We start from the raw sequence: 17860 nt of genomic DNA, 5'->3' as shown, positions 1-17860 counted from the left end.
GCTTGCAGTAACCATGGAAACCATTTGATTGACAGGTTGAGTAACCTATCAGATTTAGCAAAGGAGGTAGTATTACTTTATAGCTTGTAAGTTATTATTTTCTCAACAGCAAACTTGTATTTATCTGGTAAAAATCAAACAAACTGACAAAAAATAATGCATGCAAAAAAATGCAATAATAAAACAAACCCGGACCATCCATCAATTTTCCTCATCTTTATTTTGTTTTCAATTTTAAACAGAGCCATGCTGTTCTGCCACATTCTATCCATTTCAGTCTTCACATTTTATTTGCAACATTTTTAGTCTTTCAGTCTTGAAAAGTCACGTCAAATGTGGAAAGACTTTTAGATCCATCCCTTTGCTGTAGGGAAATCAATGCATATACAAACATTATATTTTTAAAGGAATCAATATTGACATGAACAAACAAAAAACATTCAGTTATAACACACGACATTAAAAATAATAATAGACAGATACATACATACATACATACAATAATACGTGTAGGAGTCAGGTGAGATTTCCCTGTTATGAAGGAATATATAAAAAAAATCATTTATACAACTGTGAGAATTAATTAGAAATATTTGAACATTAAAGTCAAAATAATGTGTCAAATCTTAATATTAGACGATTAAAGTTGTAAAATGGGAATTATTTTACATTCATTCTAAAAACAATTATGGTTTTATTCCCATAAGTGAACAACTTTATTTTAAAATATGACAAAATTCTCCTAGCTTTATCCGCATACATTTGATTTTGTTTTAACAAATTGTGGCTCTAATTCACCTTTGAACCCTGAACTAATCCGCATCGCACAGTAATACTGGTAAAATCTTGGACGTGTGTGCTGTACAGGTAGTTAGATAATACAAATAAACACAACACAAAAAAAAAAATTAAAAATCACTTCCTTACCATCATCATGCACAAAAATAACATCTATTTATTTCAAAACACGGCACACATGATAGATATTTTAAACATTTTCAGATACTTATCAAATATAGAGAACTTTCTTAACAAAAAAAAAAAAAGATATTGCATTAGTGATAATACTTCATAAGACACTATTATGCAAGGCATACAGTGCAAGTCTTCTTTACCCCAAGAGGAGTATAGGTAGCAAGAAGCTGATTGTCTTGTTATTAGATGGCTTCGACTTTATACTGTAAATAGGTGAATTCCCTTTTAATACTTGAAACTTAAGAGCGACTGGCCTTATATGAAAAAAAGAAAGAGGGGCATCAGAAAGGATCCCACCTTCAAATCTTAAGGAGAAAATAGAGAAAATATAATTCACCAGGAAATCAGACTGTATGATGTCATCTGTGATTCCAAATCAGATTTGCCTGGGACATAAGGACGACATCATACTTTTTTTTTAAATTTCATAACCCATTAGTGTCATGTATGTCGCAAACCTTCATAGCCCCAAAGAAAATTCGAAATCTAATACTGAATACATCATAATTGAAACCTGAAACTTTACATGATCGAAGGAATGTGCAAAGTTGTAGTGATGCAACTATGGTCCAATTTACAAGAAAAAATTGTAGTAAATATTTATACTATAATATACTAAGGGATTTAATTCAAACACTAATCAATGCACGTTTTAATTGATTGCTGGCACTGCTGGTAAAATCAAACAAAATCCTGACGTGTGTATGAGCATTAAAGAGTACACACGTAAAAAGGCTTACATAAACCCGAATACAAGTCTGACCAAATTAATGTCAGAGAAGAGCTTGCTGCTGGGATTTAACACTGATCATTCGAAGCCAGATGCTTCATAAACATACACACACAAAAAGTCAGTGTCAAAGCACTACTTTTCTCTTAGACAGAGCTAACAAATCTCCTCCACACATTTCAACATAATTCTTTGGCACCAAGATGCCACGAGAGGTGACATTGTAATCACAAGCTCACCTATTCACACCAATAAAGTGAGGCACTCATAATACTGTATGTACAAAGCTTTTCAAATTAAAAGCTTTTCCACCTTGATTGTTTTACACGCTGGCGAGTCAATTACTGTGATTGTCCGAAGGTGCCGCCGTGGCTTCCTTCTGCAAAGATGGCAAATTAAAACAGGAGGGAAGGGAGTATTTACAGCAGTTGGGGACTCAAGGCCATAAAGAGACTCAAGAAAAAGCACAGGACGGGGTTCAGAGGCGAAAATCGAGCTTCCCCTGAGGAATTGACGGAAGATGTTTTGGTCTCAGAGGCAACGAGAGCAGAGAGGGGAACGTGGGAGACGAGTGTTGGACTAGCGTAGTTGATAAGGGAATCGATCTTCTCGGCTTCTTTACTGCAGGCTTCAATCTGAAAAATATGCATTTGATATTTTATTTTGTACAGTACTGGTGAATAAATACGTTTATGTGTTACCTGCAGAGGCGTCGGAGACTGATCCACAGGAGCAATGAGGATCACAAGCTCGTGATAAATACTGAGGTAGCCAAAGACATCACACTGTGGGACGGACACGTGAAGTCGGAGGATTTGAAGGACGTCGTGCACTGACACTGGCTGGTTCTTATTTAGCTGTGAAAAAAAAAGTATGAGGTCAAACAACACTCGGGATATTCGAACAAACTACCCAAAATGCAGTACTGGTAGATTCCACAAGGTGGAGGAAAAGTACGATACGGAGGATCATAAAGCAACAGAACCGTGCTTGTATCCAAACCTTAGAGAATGTGTTCATTTGTTCTTTATTCCAGAGGACCTGCAGCATACTGGCACAGATTGGGCAGCAGGCTCCTGAAAAAGGATGTCATGATGCCTTCACCACACAAAAATCCTTCTTTTATAGCAGTTAATAAAAACACATATACATTCGGCCATTTTAAAGTTCGATGAGTGAGTTGAATGACTCACCTGGGGGTGTGACAGGCTGGCAGCCCGGAGGTGATAGACGTGGACAGGAAATAAGACTGCAGGCCGACTCAGCTGCCGTGCCGGACGAGACCCCCACGGCTTGACAATGTCCCTTATAGTCCAGAGCCACCCGGTCTGAGTAGGCCTCACACACCGTATTATAGGTCTCGCCGTTGTGGCCGCAAACTTGTTCCCGGCTCTTGCAGGAGTCCTAAAAACAAAGACCTCAAATTAACATTACGTATGACGACCACAGAGTACAGGGTTTGCGAAGATAATAATGGTCAGTTTTGTTTTCATTGGGGCTGCTTTGCACCGTCAAGACCTGGACGACTCAATTAGTTTAGTTTGAGGCCTCAATCTCAAGATGTCTTTAAAAGATGGTATTTCTTGGGAGGAGAAATGTCTGTGGTTCTTCTCTCACCTGACAGTGGCCCATATAAGCAAGAGTTTTCCCAGCTTGCTGTAGCTGACACAGACTGGCATGAATGACACCGTCCGTATCGCAGACAGGCTCCACGCTGTTCTTGTCACAGGCCAACTGCCGGCCGACACATTCGTACTGCGGGCAGTCCGACAAGTCGCTCAGGCAAACTTGATATTTCGGAATGCACCTACGAATACAGTTTGAATCGTTTTCAGGAATTCCAGGATTCATGCAGAGAAATAGTGAGACAAACAAATAGCCGGTTGCTTCACGTAACATGCAAATAAAGTTACGCAACCAAAGACAACAGCAAATAATTTACGATCAAACAAAAAAAGGTTTTTGTGTGTCTAGTGTGTACACTCATAAAGTCAAACTGTTTAGAGTAGTGCATGCTAACAGCGTATGTGCATGTTTGTGACTTTCAAATCCATTCAATCATGCAGTGATGACTGCATGCATGTTCCTTTGATCGGTGTGCCAGGAAAAAGACTTTAGGGATTTTTTTTTTTTTTTTTTTGAAAGGGATCAGAGACATCATGGGGTGTGAATGAAAGTGGTAAACCGGCATGAGGGTGGTGAATTTTCATGAAGAATGTTTTCCAGACCACATTGATGCTTCGAGTGAAAATCCTCAGCTTTGAGCGGACATTTGAATTTATGAAATTCAAAAAATATAAGCGGGTAATGTCGTAATAATAGGTTTGTGAGGTTAAATCTATTTGTCACTGTTATGAGTGGCTGCATTTTAGCTGGGAATAGACCAGCTGTACCAACCTCTGGTTTCGCTGGCAGGGTTTACTGGCGCAGGGATTCGTGAAACGGCACTGGCCGTACACAAATTGACCGTCCGTGAAACCGATACAGCGAGCCACACAGGCACTTGGATACGTGCGGCCGTTGCTAGCGCACACTGGGATGAAGTGGTCTGGACAGTTGCATGGAAGACCTGAGCAAAGACAGGCGAGGCAAGAAGTCAGTTAGCCTTGACTGGATCTAACTAGATTGGGGAAATGCTATTATCAGATTATCTATTTCAATTAGACAGTACGTGAGCGCGTATGGTCTTGACGTTTCGATTGTCGGCTCTGGTCTTGTTTTTTTCTTTCCATATTCCCAAAACATTACATATCGTATCGCCAACTTTAATTAGCACCACCGCTAGTGTACGTTTTTGGCTGGAAATTGAAGAATCCATATGTTAGATCTCACGCGGCAAGAATGGATAAGTCTAGGAAAGTTTGTTGAGGTTAGCCGTATTCTAAATTTATGCATGGGCAAAATGTTATCATAGCTGTCTGAATAGATCTTTTCAAGCCAAGCTTGGTTTGTTTTCCCAGATGCAAGTGTATTTACAGAATGAGGGATTACCATTGACCACTACGGGATGATGGACAGAAGGCAAACACATTTGTTTTGCAGATGAGAACATTTTGTTTTTTTAGCAGGGCTAAAATCCGTGTCAAATCCAGATCCAGAAAGTAAAAACCTGCCACGTCAGCTAACTTCTGTACCTGGATTTTCACCTTCTTGTCTTGATGATCTCGTAATTTTTGTTGTACTGGAAGTAGTGAGGGACAATTTGTAATGAAGACTACCTTATGTAGACTATAGCGAACTGAGAAACTTGAAGAAGACCTGATGGAAATCTTGAGTTAGTACTTTGGACAGGAGAACCAAACATATTCTCGATGTTTATATCAGAGTATCTGTTGTAAACCTGAGGAAGCAGTGAACAAACAAACTTCGCAGAGAAGCTCTCATAAATATTTAAACCTCTGCTGCCCCAATAAAACTCCGGCCTGGTATACCACAGCTGAAAAATGATGATGACAGAGAGATGTAGAACATTGTGTATGATTAAAAAAAATCCGGAAAAGCTCTCATACAAGCAAGACAGACCAGTATAATGTAGACGGTCGTCATCTGAGCTTTCAATGTTGAGACATTCTCTGTCAGAGCAGATGGGGTGGCCAGCAAAGCAGTAGCAGGTGTCACAGTCTAGCCTATAAGATACCCCGTGATCTGGCGAAGACACAAACCACACACACAAACACGCATCACACAACACACAATTGAAGAGTACATGACGTCGCTACAATGGAATGAGTCAAAATGACCATAGAAATGAATTTTACTTGGATGATTCAAATGGTGTGACGTAGAAATTTGATCTTTAAGGTGACTCGTTGGAACATGCCGGTTAACGATTAGACATAAAAGTGACAATGGCTGGCACACGATACCTAAATTGGAAAAAAAACGGGAACCGCAAACGTGCCGCAGACCTGCTGCTCTAAAAACCATGACAGTGTGAGGATCACAGTATATTATTTTAAGAGCACACAATAAAACCCTACCCGTAATTTCTCTCAATTCCCAGCAACGTATCGGTTATTCCTCCTTAAAAGTATGCTTGGAATTACCGAGGAAGTTCTTTTTGTGGTTTCGAGCAGCGTCTCCAAAATTTCATACAGACACTTCTTGTGACATGATCTCCCACAGGCAATTTGACGTAATAAGTCTTCGGATTAACTCATTGATGTTTAAAAGAGAACCCCCCCCCCCCCCACGAGCGATTATTCAACAGTACTCACTCATCTTCTGTCCTCCGACAATGCAAGCCTTGTTAGTGTCCACACAAGGCATCTCCACGCAGTTCTCCAGGCGCCCGCTGGTACCACAAGTGCAGACCTCATAACATCCGGCCGGACCGTTGCGAGTCGGCACTTGTAAGCGAGCGTCCTGCTGCACTAGAAAGTCTGAAGCTTCGCCGAGTTTGCATCCTGAAAACGGACAAACTATATTCAGAATCAGAGGTATCTAAAATCCAGGTTGAGAAAACCACAGTTTGGCTTTAACCACAAGTGCAGAACCAGACTATTTGGATCTGGATACCTCTGTTCAGATGTGGTCCTACCTGGCACGCAGAGAAATGGTTGACAGTTGAGGTCATCAAGGCAACCCTTCCTGTTGACCTGACATAAGTGGTTGCTCGGGCAAGGGTTAGGGTTGCATGGATGGATGACCTCTTCGACGACGTTGTTTCCAAGAGAACTCGGGGCTGATGGAGAAAATAAACACAATTTATATACTTTTGGGTGATGGCGCGTTTGCTGAACTAGACATACCGTATTTTCCGCACTATAAGGCGCACCTGATTATTAGGCGCACTGTCGGCTTTTGAGAAAATTGGAGGTTTTTAGGTGCACCTTATAGTGCGGAAAATACGGTAGTCAATCCGACCCTCGATAGCTTTTTCTCCTGTACTGTAAAACTGTCACTCACTGAGGTATCTGCGGAGGGGAATGCAGCGTTCAGGGTCATCGATGGGCGACAGAAGTTCACATATCCTCTCAGGGGTTTGTCCTTCATGGAAACGTTTTCTGTCCCCACACTGGGTCAGGATTTCGACACAATCGGACCTAAAACCAATCAATCTTATTTAAGCGTCAACAACACATAAGAATACAGAGACTTAAATGTGTCTCCTTAGTGGAGTCAACAGACTTCTGATTTGAAGATATACTGTCCCACTTGCACAATATGAAAATTGTTGTATCAAATATTCTTTTGTAAGAATGGTTGAATAGAAAGATCTCTGAGACCTACTTGCATATGACGCTCCCTCTGGACTTGCTATGGCAGGGTTTGATCTGCAGAGAGCAAGCAACAGCCTTCCACATATCCGGCAGACATTTCCTGATGTCTAGCACGGGAATGTTCATAAAAGGCATCTTGATTGTTCCATTGGACCACAGCTTGATATCATTCATAGCTCCCTGGTCTGACTGCATGTTACAGCTGCGAAACAGCTCCGTCGGCCTGCGGAAAGAGATAATAGGAGGCGTCCGCCGGTCTCAACAGAGTCAGCTAATTGGTGCTTCAAAGCAGAAGTCGCTTGGATTTAGAAAGTTTGGGTGTGTTCCATCCAGCTTTGTTTATCTTCAGCAAGGGTTTTGTGTATTTGTATGAAGATTAGGCTGAGTTTTTGTGAGTCTGACCTATTGTTGAAGTTGGTGCAATAGGAGAGATCCTTGCAGCCTAACTGGCAGGGCTCTCTGACGTCGGCCAGGCAGTTGATTAGCTCCGTCTCCCCTGGGTTGTACTCACACAGCTGGTCAAAGTCTTGCCATGTCTGGCTACCCCAATTTGTGCTAATTTCTTGACACATGTCCCTGTCAGAGCAAAGAGAGGTCAATTAAAATAAGCAAATGATACATTATCGTTCACCACCTCCGATTATCGGTTGTCCGATTATCTTGACTGATTGTTTTTCCTTCCACCAAGGACGGCAAATCCACCGAAGCTGTGCTTGTATGACGTAACAGTCGTGCACCCTCGTGCAATACCGAGATACCGATGTCTCTATTTTTGGACCAAAAACTTAAAACCTTTAGGCGATAGCCTTGCCCACCCAAGCACAAACGGCTTGTTTGTTTGTTAGCCATTAACTGGCTGCCGTTACTACTGTTGGAATCATGCGACGGAGTCTGGTAAACATTAAGCGAAGCACAAGACCAAGCAGAGCAAAGAACCAAATGGGGAAGAATGCACAACAGGGTTTTGGATGATATACTGCAACAAATCGACACTTAAATGACAAATAATATATTTGTTTTCCTGGCCAAAGAGTTTCTTGTCCACTTGTTTGAAATGTACTTTGGTTACAATTCAAGGAATATCGTTTGTGGCGGTACCTGCAAAGTGAGGTGTTGGCTTTGGAGCAGCAGTGCAGTTTGGCACAGTCCATTTTGGCAGGATGTGGGACTTCTTTTTCAGTCGGGGATGGGGGATGGGCACTTCCCAGAAAGCACTGCCACATGGGATCTTGGGGGAGAGGCTGGGAACCGCACTCGTCAATCAAGCCCTCCATGATCTCATGCTCTGTGCTCAAGGTACGGAGGATCCGCCGGCAAGCCACTTGGCAGTGGGGAGCCTCTGCTCGGTCGCAGCAGTACAGACCTGGAGGTGAGGGGATTGAAGATGAAATAATCGGGTCATATCTATTTCATAATGTATTTTGAAATTACACAATAAGGCGGAAATTCCATTAGGGTGAAGTCACTTGTGGAGTTACGCAATGGACTGTTGGGGCATTGCCCCACTTGAAATATACTTGGACCTCCTCCAGGTACCAGACCAGATAATTGACTTTTGGGTATTTCACGATTTATTTATTTTTTCATAGGGAACATACAACAAATCTTTTTTAGATGAGGTCACGTCAAGTCACTTGACTAGACTTGACTTGACTAGATGAAGTCAGATAGTGTTGACTTACTGTCTATAGGGCTTCGAATGGGGTAGGACTTGGTGAAATTGCTGACGCAGCCGAGCAGCTGAGCACTGTGGCTTTGACAGTACTCTTTGACGGCATTGATTTGAGACACGGTGGGGGTTGAGTCCGTCCTGAAGATGGCTTGACAGTATTCCCTACATGTGGTGTGACGCCCCGCATAGCTGCAGCATGTGGAGCCCACTAGAAGACCACAGGCAAACATCTTTTTATAACAGTCATAAGAAAGTACTTAATAAGGATGTGATTATGTTTCAATGGTGAATGTTATGTATAATTAATAATGTGGTCTTTTGTTAGTAGTTGGTAACTTACTTTCATTTTTGGTGATACAGCTGTGTAGAGGATTCTGCAATATGAAAAATTTTGTTAAGAAAGTGCATTGACAGTTATATAGATTAAAAAAAAATTCTGAGGAAGTTAAGAAAACAACTAGCTGGATTATAGATTTCCCTAACCTCTGTGACTTTTTTGCATACTTTAGTTAGGTCATTTTTGGATGATGCCTGTAAAGAGAAAACAGGATGACATTATATCTGCAAAATAAAGTTTAGACACGATTTATTTACAATCCTACATACCTGTCTGCATTCCCTGCGGCACTCAGATGAGATAGCGAGCTCACAGCAACCCAGCCCGACCCAGCTGTCTGACTTCCTCGATACTCCTAAAAAAAAAAAAAAAATCAAACCGTTTCTAAAGATGAAATATTTTCTCATTTTAATGAGAAGCAGTTAGCATTATAAAAGTGCTCACACTCTATTAAAATTAAAAATACATTTAATTAAAAAAAAAATATCTTACCTGGAAGTGTAGAGTTGATGCAAACCCAGAGCTCATTCTACAGAAAATACAAATAAGAAATATTAATGTTGTAATGTTTTACCAGTGTGAAATACAGCTTTAAGATGTTGAAGGACGTCTGATGTGTTATGACATGTCGTCGTACAACGGGGCCATGAGTCCTTGTATAAACAGACTTAAGAATCATTCTTTATCCTTGAGTCATATCCTCCATTACCACCCTTCCTGTCCACCGTCATCAATCACGTTCTGGTTAAATGCTAAACGTAAACTAATTTGCGCTAATACTGCAGCTCTGCTTACCTGATTAGTTTTATTTCTGCAGTGAACATGTCTTTCATCCCAAAAATCAATTGGTTTTACTTACCATTGACTCGGGACAGTAACTTGGCAACCTCTGCAGAAGATGCTTCAAACGAGACTCACTCTTTATCGTGGCGAGCTGCGGGAAAAGAAGAGTCACAAAAATACTCTTCATTCAAATTTTATTGAACTACGGCTCAGATTTACTTTTAGTATCCAAATTCACAACGGCACACATCACCATTTTAGGTGTTATGCGACATATACGCTGGAAGAACGCAAGCTCTGCCAAGAATGATGTAAGTTTCACACATGCGCATCATATTGGGCTTAAGTTAGTTCCTTTCCAAGAAAAGTAGTTATTAGAAACGACATGAAAAACAAACACTGCCTGTGGTGCTAGAAATAAATGGGAGGAAAATAAACCTGGAGGATGGCAATGTGATAATCATGTGTTGAAAATATAACAAAGTATGTCTGACTCTTTGGAGCAAAAAAAGCTAAATTAGTTGAATTCGGTAGAGCCAATCTCAGCCCACAGTGCGTGTCTAAGGGAAAAAAAAAATGTAGGGATGATAATGCAACATGGCATCAAAGGCTAGCATCAGAAGGTTTTTATTTCAGTCCAAAACAATCAAGTCTGATGCCTAGCACAAAAATCCCGCCACTCCAACTCATCCAAACATCGCGAGGTGACTCCACTTGTATAAAGTCCATCGTCCTTCATCCTCCATCTTTTTGATCCTCATCTATTTCTTTTCCCTTTTGTGCCGTTTCCTAAAACATGCATCCCCTCCTCAACGCTTCCACTTCAAGAGCTTGAATTAGACTTGGCCCTGTTTGCTGGTTGTTGGAAGAAAAAAAAAAAAAAAAAAAGCTTCATTTCATCATGTCCTGTTTTGTTAAGGAGGCCACGGTGGTGGATTCAGAATGGGACATTGTGTCACCTGCTCCTAATTGAAGCAGGGTGAGCGAGAACTTTTACGCTGGACTTCAAAGCGTAAAAACACACACACACTCAAAAAAAACAACAACTCACCACCCCTTCCTGTTCAAAAGCCTCTTTTCATGGGCCAACAGACGGACTGAGGAATGGATTAGTGTGTGTGTGTGTGTGTGTGTGTGTAAATTCATACCTGATCACAAGCTTCTTTACAAGGGGAGAACTCAGCAGCATGGTGGCAACAGGAAGGATCTGCAAAACACACATATTTACAATCTGAATATTTGGACAGCATAACTGGAGCTTACAGTCAGGTGCTTGGTTTCCTTGACTTTTTCATCAAGGCTCAAATTTAAAAAATTATGATTATTGTATTGATTATTCCATCGATTAATCGGACCTAAATTTATTTGCATGAAATACTCTGATTATTATTGTTTGCTGTTATACTTGACGGCTTGTTTTTACCGTATCGCCTGTTGTCATCCATAAACAAACACACACAAGCAAGAAAGGGTGTGTTTTATGGCAAGTGAGGTCCAAACCACAGCACGGCCTAGGGTTCCAGTAAATGTCTTGGCAAACTTCTCCAGCCTGCTCCATGCGGCCAAACACTTTTAACGTAGTAGTGATGTTGGACGTTTAGCTGCTCTTGTGCAGTTACAGGTGAAACTTTCCTCGCCATCTCCAAAGTTGATCACAGGGAATAAAGTGTTTTATTTCCCAGGTCCAATCACAATCATCTATAAGCTCCAACATTCTCATTTAAAATGACCAACAATCGCAGCCACTTATCAGTGTGTCTTGGATAAGCACACTTGTGGCTCGGTTTATGTGTATTAGAAAGAGGGGGGGGGAATTAATGTTGGTGTGTCCTCAGCTGCTTGACACGGGGGATTCTGGATTCCATCAGCAGGTCCGGTCGTCTTTGATGCTTTAAGGAAGAGCAGACGACCACTGTATGTGATTTGGGGGTACATTGTGTGATTTAAAGCGAAAGAGCACAGAATGCGTTCGAACAGGACTCTTTAAGGATTGGTTTGAAAGACGCTAGCAGCTGTTGGACAATAAAAATATGGTCAGTAGAGTTGGAGATATAGTGTTCAGAATCAAATCAGGGAAAGTGAAACGATTGCATTATTCGGCTGAAGTTTTTTTTTTAATTTCTAGTTTAAACTGATATACTATATAGTTACTGCTTGGGTGGACAAAAGAAATGAGTATACGTACAAGGAAGGAAAAGAAAGACAATAAGGTCGGTTAGAAAGGAAGGAAGGAATCAAGGAAAGGAAAGAAGGAATTTGAAGGGAAATAGAATGAACGGAAGAAGCATACGTCAAAATAGTCTCTTGTCTTTATATTACAATAAATTATACTTTCACTTAGATTTAACCTAAATTTTATATATTTTTAATTATATCCATATATATATATTATATATACTTATATACAATTTTATATACTACAAAAATTCCAAATTTAAGGTTTGAAATAGCCTGGTATATATTTTTAAGTTGCTGCAAAGTATCTTTTTTTTAAGACTCTCATTCTGAAAATATTCAACGGTATCATTTGTTACATCTCCGTCGTGCGAAACTTTTATGATACAGTAAAAAATTCTGTTCCTCAGCACATTTTTTTTTAGAGCTGAACAACTTCTGCTCTTTCACTGACCTTGGCTTTTGCATTGTATTGGCGATGTTTCTGAAACAAAAAAATATTTTTGATACCACAACTGAGACGACATAACTGCTTGCTCGAACAATAGCAAATAACATCTATCCGGGATGATAGAGGCCATTCTGTCAAATATGAGGCCTCTCGCTTGCTGCTAATGAGCGCTGGCCCCATTTTGCTTCGGCGTGCTAAGAACAAGTCGTCCCCTTCAGCCACACTTTACATTACGTTACATTCATTGCGCAATGAAAGCCAGCTCTTGTGTCCGACCTCACACTGTAATCCCACTGTTCATAAAAAAAAAAAAAAAAAGGATTTTTGCCGACCCGTCGTCAGATGTTTTAATACCTACCTAACATCTTAATCACAGATTAAAAATGATACCAGCATGAGCTCTGACATCTCCGCAGGGGAAACATGTGGTCCAACTGTGGGGTTTATCCAAATCACTCGCTCACCGTGGGTTATCTGAGTGTGTATATTTAGGGGTGAGTGAAAAACAAATCGGCATGGGGTGGGGGGTGATGGGCTCAAAACAACAATGACAAAAAGATTTCACTCACAAGGGAAAACAAGCTGTAAATTAACCATGAGTTTCAATATCACCATGGGAGTCACATTATGGATCTTCTAGTAACTTGAATTGACGACGAGTCATAAATCCAGCCAATTTTCACACAATGATTTTCTTGTTGGAGTCATTAAAAAAAAAAAAAAACGCTGAGCAGCAATTTCAATTTCCTTCGGAACGCATCAATGTTTTTGTTTGCTCTGCTTGTTCTCAGGGTAGTTCCTAAACTAATTAACCCATTCCCACAAACATACACGTTTCACACAATCCCGCCAGCAGCACCAGAGAAGCTATCCTAACATTCAGTTTCCTGCATTCCTAAGAGCCGCAGCAGACTCTCGGGGAGGGGGGGAGAGATTTTAATGGATGGGGTCCAAGGTCACTTCCTGTGAATTGATTAATTATCAATGGCCATAAGGAGCTGGGTATTATCTGGTCGACAGAGTTTGGAAGTTGAAATAGATGTTTTATGTCTTTAAGCATCTGCTAATTTCTTCACATATTCTCATCAGAAGAGCATCAATTGATTATTTCGAGCAAGGTGTATTAGCAGGTTTGGGAAAAGAAGAGCTGAGAAGAGCATGGAATGGAATCAAGTTTTGTGTTTATTGTAACGACAGGCATCCAGTGTCAAGATTGATGTGCCACATATCACACCAACATGAATAAGAGTCATCCTCTGACCACAGGATTACATCAGTATTGCAAACATGGAGCTTGAAATTGACCATACCAAGTGTCAGTGTTGACGTTTTAAAATAAAAATAAGAACTGAATTTTACATCCGGTGTCGCCAGTGGTTCTATTGGATCTGGACCTCGTAACAACTAATCGAGTCCGTACCAGCTGTCAACAGTTAAAGATCAATAGAAATAAAAAAAAAAAAAATCTGTTTTTGATGATAGCAGCTGTTTGAAGATGCTGAGATAATATCATATGAAAACAGAAGGTTGACAGGAAATAAGCAGAAGATACTTCCAACACTTGTCAGCGTTCCAAAGTAGTATTTTTCTCCGTCATAATCAAGACAAGCCAAATGTGAATGTTTATTCTCTCCTCCATAAATCTAATTTAATATTGATAGTATTATTATTGCATTTGCACAGATGGGCATTTCCTTTGTTCAATAATTACTCATTCAAAGCCAACAGTGGCAACCCGAAGACAATTTCCCATTTTCATGGTCCAAACAGAAGTTGCCCTTTTAATGACCAGCCCGAATTAAAAACAAAACGGTGATTCTCAGTTAAGATGGAATTCAAAATTCCCTCACACATGCAAACACAACAAATATTGCATTTTTGTAAATAATTCCCTCTCGGTCTACATGTTCCTGTAGTATATATAAAATACCATATATTTAACTTTCACTGGGCAATGTCAGACAAAAACAACATCCGTCTATTTTCAGGACGGCTTCTCGGCATTAGGTTGGAATAAACAATCAACAATTCACACAAAAGCAACAGAGAGAACATGCAAACTCGTCACAGGAGGGGCACGAGCAGAGATTGGAACCTCTCGCCTGGGAAGCAGACGTGCTAACCACTAGGTCACCCTGTTGCGCAAAAACAACATTTCATACTCAATTCAACAATCACTATCGTGAAAGACGGCCAAGAAGCTGAAGTCCACTTTAATCTAATGTTCCAAAAAGTATAATTTTGTTTGCGGGATAGGAGCCCATTCTTGATTACAGTGGACACGGAAAGAAAAAGAGCAGCCGTTCACAACTCTCCTTCCCCCCCCTTTTTTTCCACCTCCTTCTCCACCCCTTCTGCTTTGAGGAGTCAAATTGGTTCCAGATGCATTCTATCACGGCTTGCCTCCACAACAAAATCACAACATGAAAGACATGACGGAGTAGACGTTTCACCAAATACGATCGAGACAAAAATGCCAGGAATTCTGACGTAAAATGAGGAAGACTGGCGGGCGATATTGTTGATCACATATGGTGATGTTAGCTGTACCTTTTCGAGATCTTCTGTTCCTATTTTCAGGCCTTTCTATATCGTAGACAATGTGCACCCCAAATGAGGATCTGAGAGCTGTGTTACTTTCATGTTTGGGGCAGATGTGTGAATGAAAAAAAAATTCAAAGTAATAGCCAGAGCAAATCCACATCCTTAACCCATGTGGACTTGCACTTCAAAGACCTACATGTTGTAATAATGTAGATGAGACCCTTAAAATGTAAGCATGCAATTTGGACCCGTATTTAAATAGACTGGCAACACAAAAAGGTGTTTAGGAGCTCACCTTCCAAAATGGTTCCAAATGTGATAACAAGAAACAATGTCAGACCATGGCTGACCCAGCCATTGCAATGAATTAGGTTCAATTTAAATCCCCAATACACATCTCAGTGTTTGTCTGTCTTGACAAGTACCAGAGAATTAACCTAATTAACTTAAAAGGACAGAATAATAGTCAAGAACATTTTTTTTTTGTTGATATCAGAATAAATTACAATAGGAAGTTTTTGGAATGAACAGTTGCAGAATTTAATTCTCTTTTTTATTCACAAAATAGTTATGAAGGTTTATTTCACTTGCTTCACTTGTCGACATAATGCAATTATTCAGTCATGTGAATCCCAAAATGTGCTATGAGTGCCACTCGTGCATAAAAATCACTGAATTATATGTACAAACTGTGCATAATGTTATATACTAAGCCTTTGACCCCTTGGACCTAGGAGAAAAATGTGCATTTAATCATTTAGAACTGTTTGAGTAAAAATATTGCCAGATTTTATTTATATTTTACACAGAGTGTTGATATTCAATCTGTGTATGATGTTAAAATTTCCAATTATATTAAAAAACAACTTTTTAGGAATAAAATCTGACTATTTTTTTATGAACACTTGCGCCTATTATGCTACTGTATTTTAGTGTTGCACTATAGATAATGAGCGATTATTCTGTTTAGAATCAAAACTGCGTACTTTATGTGCAGGGTAGGATTGTTTGCAATTCTTAAAATGACATTTAACGCCAAATTTTGGAGGTAAAACTGAAAAAATTACGTGAATTCTTCCAATGTCGCGCCATAATCCAGCATCAGCTATTTAAACGGTTCCGTTATTCAAACACAAGTCTCCCGAGAAGTACTTAAAACATACTGATAACTTTATAGCAGGAAATCTGCTATTCTATTAAATAAAATATGCAATTCAGTCACAATAATTCATACTCAGAGAATAAATTGGATTGCAAATAGTTAACAGAGGACATACCGATCGGGCCAACGGGATGTCAGCTGTCACTAAATCCACAACAACAAACTTTGGAAAAAGAAGTTAACACTCGAGCTGTAAATATCTTTTTCCCCCCTCTAATGAATGTCAGGAAATAGGCGGAGAATGGGAATAACTTGACAACTGACTTTGGTCGTCTTGAGGAGAAGTCATAGAGAACATTTTAAAACCAAGACTCACCCTGAGCTTGGAGCGGCTGGAGGTAAAAGTTTGCGGCGAAGAGGAAGCCGATTATCTGCAAACACACACGCATCTTATTGCAATCCTAAAGTGCATCGTGGACGAGAAGATATGGAGAAGACTGAAACTGTGACATGGTCCATGAAGCTCTCTTTCTCTTCGCTCACTCTCCTTCTCAGTCAATGCCCCCCACCCCTCCCCTCTCCTCTCTCCCTCAATGACATGCGCAGAAGGGTGGAATCAGTTTGGGCCACCCCATTTTTCACACATGAAGACATATTAATATAATAATTCACCCAATTAAAGTTAAACTTAGTAAATATATAAATAAATAAACAAAACAACAAAAATCTGCCCTTGTTTTTTCTCTAGCAGGTTTTCAAAAATAATATAAAAACAGTATTATGCAATACAGGAATATATTTAATATTTTTTGACAATTTGAAGATGCAATATTTCCGTTAGCACTTAAAATAAAGTAGGATTGAAATGCATGAGTCATCAATCACTAAAGTAATTGTTAGTTGCAGTCTTTTTTTAAATTAGTCACAAATCTAATGCTCTAATCTGAGCAAATAAACCTTCAGGAAATCGCAATTACATGATCGTGGAATGAATGGAACACAATATTTGACAGGGAAAGTTTGGTAGGGTGGGGGGGGGGGGCAATGGCTTTCCAAGTGTGTCGCTTCATTGTCCCCCTTAAAACCCGTGTCGGCTGAGCCGAGGGGCTTTTTGTTGCACGGAGAATTTCGCAGCAGGGAAATCTGTGTCCAATGAAACGCCTCCTTTTGTAAAGGGTCAAAGGTCAGCATAAGGAGGATGTCAAGGGCTGGAGTCAGCACATTGGCTCCATGTGAGGAGACTACATCATGTCAGCAAACATGACTAGTGAGGGGCCCACAAAAGAGTGAGATGTCATAAATTTGTGTGGGGCTGATTGATTTCAAATGGATATATTGATTCAAATTAGCAAAGACCATGTCCGTGTCACCATCTCTCAAACTAGACAATCAAGGGAGGAAAAAAATAAAAACGGTTGAAGAGAGAGTCTCTTGTTTGCTCTTGAATGTACAATACTAACCCTGAAGCCCGTTGCACCATTGCACTCTTTTTACCAGCAGATTTAACATAAAGGCTCATTGTACTGGTTGGACCAGATCAACGATTCACTGTTGTTTTATTTTGTTTCTCCATTAGGCCTGTTGCTGAAGCCACTAATGAAATTTTGCAATTATATAGGAATAAAGATGGATGTCTCAATATTTGTTAACTATTATTATCTTACTGTAGCACTTCTTTGATTTTTATGTAAAGTAATAGTTATATGTATGTGTATGTAAACCTAAATAAAAAATTGTGAAAATGCAAATCCATAGCATTTGAAATGTACTTTTTTAATTTATTTTAATATATGTGTTTGTTTTCTACCCTGTGGGCCAAGAGCCTGTAATAAAGTTTATATCATAGGTGCCGCATTGTAGGTGGGGGTT

General features: G+C 39.9%; 1 protein-coding gene across 2 annotated transcripts; it reads right to left on the bottom strand.

The window, feature by feature from the left end:
* Nucleotides 1-201: 201 nt before the first annotated feature.
* reck (reversion-inducing-cysteine-rich protein with kazal motifs) lies at nt 202-16564 on the bottom strand. 2 transcript variants are annotated; one of them, XM_049749508.2, is made up of 21 exons: nt 16368-16563; nt 10868-10926; nt 9796-9870; nt 9429-9465; nt 9206-9291; nt 9083-9130; nt 8940-8973; nt 8610-8807; nt 8026-8290; nt 7330-7503; nt 6938-7150; nt 6614-6750; nt 6246-6389; nt 5923-6111; nt 5228-5350; nt 4103-4274; nt 3323-3512; nt 2899-3109; nt 2708-2781; nt 2407-2562; nt 202-2340 (listed from the first exon to the last, which is right to left on the bottom strand). In XM_049749508.2, the coding sequence occupies exons 1-21, from the start codon at nt 16438-16440 to the stop codon at nt 2125-2127; spliced, it is 2874 nt and encodes a 957-aa protein (XP_049605465.1). In that variant the 5' UTR covers nt 16441-16563; the 3' UTR covers nt 202-2124. The 2 variants fall into 2 exon arrangements, with proteins under 2 accessions (XP_049605465.1, XP_049605466.1); XM_049749509.2 differs by lacking the exon at nt 5228-5350 and having other exon boundaries at nt 16368-16564.
* Nucleotides 16565-17860: the final 1296 nt, after the last annotated feature.

Source organism: Syngnathus scovelli, chromosome 18 (assembly GCF_024217435.2).
Source record: "Syngnathus scovelli strain Florida chromosome 18, RoL_Ssco_1.2, whole genome shotgun sequence".
Lineage (NCBI taxonomy): Eukaryota > Metazoa > Chordata > Actinopteri > Syngnathiformes > Syngnathidae > Syngnathus > Syngnathus scovelli.
The sequence above is the reverse complement of the archived record's forward strand: the minus strand, read 5'-3'. Positions and strand labels throughout refer to the sequence as shown.